General features: G+C 45.5%; 1 protein-coding gene across 1 annotated transcript; it reads left to right on the plus strand.

The window, feature by feature from the left end:
- Positions 1-1,409: 1,409 nt before the first annotated feature.
- On the plus strand, positions 1,410-2,975 carry slc18a3a (solute carrier family 18 member 3a; the record flags this gene model as incomplete). The annotated part of the gene is made up of 1 exon (XM_083658742.1): positions 1,410-2,975. The coding sequence occupies one exon, from the start codon at positions 1,410-1,412 to the stop codon at positions 2,973-2,975; it is 1,566 nt and encodes a 521-aa protein (XP_083514868.1).
- Positions 2,976-4,960: the final 1,985 nt, after the last annotated feature.

Here is a 4,960-nt window from a genome sequence, read left to right on the forward strand (position 1 = left end):
GCCAATTTGGCCCAAACGCTCATAATCCGATTCAGATTTTTTTCTTCAAATCTTTTGATACAACTGAACTCTCAAACAGTTGTCTGTAAGGGCAACTATGGTGCTAAAATATTTAAGGAGTCGTAGTGTTTGTACTTATACAGCAGAAAAGTAGAGCTGGTACAAAAAAACGGTGGGATAGCCTACTTCTTATTAAATCAGAATTTTGTCAGCATACAGTTGTAAATATTGCTGTAATAATAGAGGCCTACTGGAGGCACTATTGCATAGGCAACAACCAGGCACTCGCTGTTGCATTGAGGAACAAATAATGATATGGAAATTAATAAATGAATTTGGGAAATGAATGTAGCCTATATAGAGATTTCCTAACCTGCATGTCACTGATTGGTCCGTGGCTTTCTGCAGCCTACGGCAGCACGTCTTTTGTGGAGCTGTCCACTGGAGCGTAGTGCTGAACCAACTGTTTCAACAAGACGGAACAAACCTGTGCTTTGCTTTTTGCTGCTGTGCTGCCTGTGCGTAAAAGTATGCACACTACAGATTGCGTTGTATGAGTCCACATAAAAGCAAACGCAAAACTTGCGAACCGAACCCTTTTAGTGATTTCATAAGTTAGGTTATATTATAGCCTACTTAGAATTAGACATTTCAAATGCAAATAAAATTGTCGTGTGCTAATGTAAAGTTTAAACTGAAGCAAGTTTTATTTTTTATTTTTGAAGCAAATGACTGGACAGGAGTTTGGACTCGGTATCTTGTGTTTAATTAGCTAAAGGATATGCTGGAGAGCAGCAGGACTGTGCGTCACAGCCCTCGCAGAAGATGGGAGGGGGGACACCTAGGGAGTCAACAAACTGCAGTGTGTATTCTCTCCACGGCCAACAAAACCAGTCCAGTTGATGTGAAATGATGACATAGCTCACTGCGTTACAGGTGACTGAAGACGAAGACGGCTGGTAGCGTGTGGTGGCGGAAGCAAGGAGCGCAGCCTGGCTTTGGAGACGGACCTCAAACAGAAAGCGCACCGATGGAGCCACCTCGTCTACTATGAGCTGCACGTGAAGTGAACCCCAACCTGGGACAGACGGACTGGAAATATTGTGGCAGCGCGTCACCTGAATGACGGGATATGAGACAATGAAGCAGCTATACAGACGACAGGGATGAAACCAGTCCAAGTCACCACAGTGGAAATGCGCTCGCAATGACGGACGGCGCAAAGCGCACGGAGAGGTAAAGCGGGAGGAAGTTATCCAGCTCATTAACGGGGCTCCCGGTGCTGAATAAGGGAACAAAAACAAGACAGAGCAGATGTACCGAGTGTGCGTAACCCTATAGACACATCAGCTGGGGGAAACGACTTTCTTTTTCAAAAGAGAAGACTTGAGCGACAAGGGGAGAGAATCATGGAGCCGGAGGGGACCACAGAGGGGCAACAAGCCGCTAATTTGGCACAATCTGCCGCCTTGAAACTGTCCCAGATGGGCGAAAGAACTAAACAACTGGGCACTGCCATCCAAATCCAAGACCCAGATCGGCAGAGACGGGTTATCTTAGTAATTGTCTGTACAGCACTTTTGTTAGACAACATGCTTTACATGGTGATTGTGCCAATTATACCCGATTACCTTGTAGAGCTACAGAATCAAGCGGACCATGCCCGTCCCGCTGTCATGCACACTAACTCTACGAACAGCACCATCCAAAAAGTCACCAAGGGGGACTTCGACCTGCAGATAGGTGTTCTTTTTGCCTCCAAGGCGATCGTGCAGCTTCTGGTGAACCCGCTAAGTGGCACGTTTATAGACAGGGTGGGGTATGACATTCCACTTTTCATCGGACTGAATGTGATGTTTCTCTCCACCCTTATATTTGCCTTTGCTGAAAACTATGCTACTCTGTTCCTGGCGCGCAGCATGCAGGGCATTGGCTCGGCTTTCGCGGACACTTCGGGGCTCGCCCTGATCGCAGACAGATACACAGAGGAGGGAGAGCGGACCAAAGCCCTGGGCATCGCCTTGGCTTTCATCTCTTTTGGGAGCCTCGTGGCGCCCCCCTTTGGAGGGGTCCTCTACGAGTTCGCGGGGAAGCGGGTGCCCTTCCTGGTCCTCGCCTGCATCTGTCTCGTTGACGGTATATTGTGCCTCGCCGTGTTGAAGCCCTTCTCGAACCAAGAGAGGGCAAATATGCCCGTGGGCACCCCCATGTATAAGTTGATGTTCGACCCGTACATAGCTGTAGTGGCGGGCGCTCTGACAACCTGTAACATCCCCCTGGCCTTCCTGGAGCCCACTATCGCCAACTGGATGGAGGAAACCATGGACTCCAGTCAGTGGGAGATCGGCATGACATGGTTCCCTGCTTTCTTCCCGCATGTCCTAGGTGTTTTTCTCACTGTCAAATTAGCAGCCAAGTACCCTCACCTCCAGTGGTTTTACGGGGCTATAGGTATGGTGTGTATAGGCGCCAGCTCCTGCACAGTGCCAGCCTGTAAAACCTTCGGCGAGTTGATGATCCCGCTGTGCGGAATCTGTTTTGGCATCGCCTTGGTGGACACGGCGCTCCTGCCGACGCTGGCTTTCGTGGTGGACGTGCGCCATGTGTCTGTGTATGGCAGCGTGTACGCTATCGCGGACATCTCTTACTGCGTGGCCTATGCCATGGGGCCCATCGTGGCCGGACAAATAGTGCACGACCTGGGCTTTGTTCAACTCAATTTGGGCATGGGTCTCGCCAATGTACTTTACGCACCGGCGCTACTTCTATTAAAGAACGTTTACGGGCTGAAACCGTCTTTCTCCGAGCGAAATATGCTCCTGGAGGACGGTCCGACAGGACTGTATGATACTATTAAGATGGAAGAGCGAGAGAAGAAGAGGAAGGGCTTGTGTACGACGATCGACGAGAACGGCGTTAACACCTTTGCGCAAAGGTCCTATTCGGAGGAGGAATCCTCGGGAGAGTATGCGTAATTTACGCATACTCTCCTGAGGATTCCTGCGCAGCGTAAAATATCTGAAACTAAATAGAAAAGTATCAAAGTGCCCATATAGTGATACCTGAATCCCCTCTGTTACACCATCCAGTCGAACCAATTACATAATCTGATTAAGATTGTGCAACAAGAGGATTTAACACCACTACTTCTGGAGACAATTCCTCTGGGCATTGTCATGTCACGTAGCCTAAAGCATTTGCAGTAGAAAGGCGCTGGGCTGGCGTTTTGTTCATGTTAGAGTGAGAGTATAGTGAACGATTTGTTGAGATTAAATGTCTATTCATTATCAGTATTTATCATTGTATCAAAACTGGATTCCATATCATATTCAGGGATTATGTGTAAATGTATTTGAACAAAAAAGATCAAATGAAATGTATCCGTCCTTCAATATAATTCGTTTTGCCAGAGTTGTGCTGCTAAAGTCAATATGCAATATGTCACAAGACACTTTTAGAGAGGTATAAAATAGGTGGAATTGAAGATTAAGTGAAACCTGCGTCTTGTCTGTATTCTATTTATTTTGGATGATGTTCTTCTGGAATGCATAGCCTATATGAATTCGCAACTGTACATACGTGTATATGAATGTACATAAATAAATCAAAGGTATGTGAAACTGTCCTTGTTTATGCTATGTATTTCTTCTTTCAAGAGATTTTATAAAAGAAAATTATTTAATTCAATGCAGCATGGCCTATTTTATGGCCTGATTCCGCACTGTAACAACATTCTCACTGATGACGCTGTCGAAATTATAGGCATATTTATAAACCACAATTAATTTCTGGATTTTCATTTTACATCACGCTCATTAACTCAAAGACCGAATAAATGAATATGTAGAATGAGGCCTTTTCCTGGTCCTGATGAATGCCAATAACCTCAAATGAATTCAGTCAGCCCAGTAGCTTCTTACAAACTAAATACATTTATAGGCTAATAATAATTGCATGTATTCTGTGTTTTTGCCGTGCGTAAAATCAAAAGCGTCTATCAAAGCGTCAACGCCTTTGATGTGGTTGGGCCAAAAATCGCAAACTCTACACAGTATAAAACACACAATGGCAATTAAATCATATCAGTCTGTCTGTCAGTCAGATCAAAATCAGTGAGATAACGCAGTGTACGAAGATACGAAGATGGAAGTCTTGCGCGCAACTGGCTGAAAAAAGTGCGGCGAGAAGATTGAAGTAGCCATAGGAGGGAGATCTTGCAAACCATATCGAAATCTGCACAGTGAGTGAGCATTCAAGGCGTTAAACCGGTGTCTAAATAAGGTGGGGTGAAGATGTGAAGTGCCTAATAAACTTCTCGGCGAATAGCAGAGCTTATGGGAGGAGCCTTGCTGCCAGGAGGGCTAGGTACTCTCAGCATCTCTCCTGAGCCAGCGGAGGAGTTGCGCTCTTTCCATGCCGGGGAGTAAAGGATGCTCAAAATGAGAGTGCATCAAAGTGGTGGAGTTTGAAGGAAATTATCTTCGATGGATTCCAAAAGATGAACAAAGCGGAACTTCAGACGGGTGAGACTGTTTCTTCCTGCTGGTAAGAGATTTTGTCTAATTTGGCACACTCAGTTAGTGTGATTTATCGACACTGATAGAATGTAAACATCACATTAGCATGCTTTCAGTGCAAATGTGTGAATAATGCTGCATGTTAAAACCTTTCAATGTGCATTTTTTTCCCTACAAAGTTATGACAGTATAATAAATAATTTAGTAATTAATGCTGTGCAGTTGGCCGAAACATTTCCCACAGGAGTGCAACATTTAAAGATAATTGCCTTGAGCAGGAGTGACTTGTAAATCACAACGGCTGTCAGTCGGCAAAGCTGTTTGCCGAATTGACCTACAGGGCAGAGCCTGATACTGATATGAATGCCATGTCTTGTATTTGTGCACACAGAGACTGTCTGTCAGGAGTTGCACCTGCTTGACTGCCCTTCTGGACGTCCAGC

The sequence above is a fragment of the Poromitra crassiceps genome, assembly GCF_964638095.1.
Source record: "Poromitra crassiceps genome assembly, chromosome: 22".
In the NCBI taxonomy this organism is placed as follows: domain Eukaryota; kingdom Metazoa; phylum Chordata; class Actinopteri; order Beryciformes; family Melamphaidae; genus Poromitra; species Poromitra crassiceps.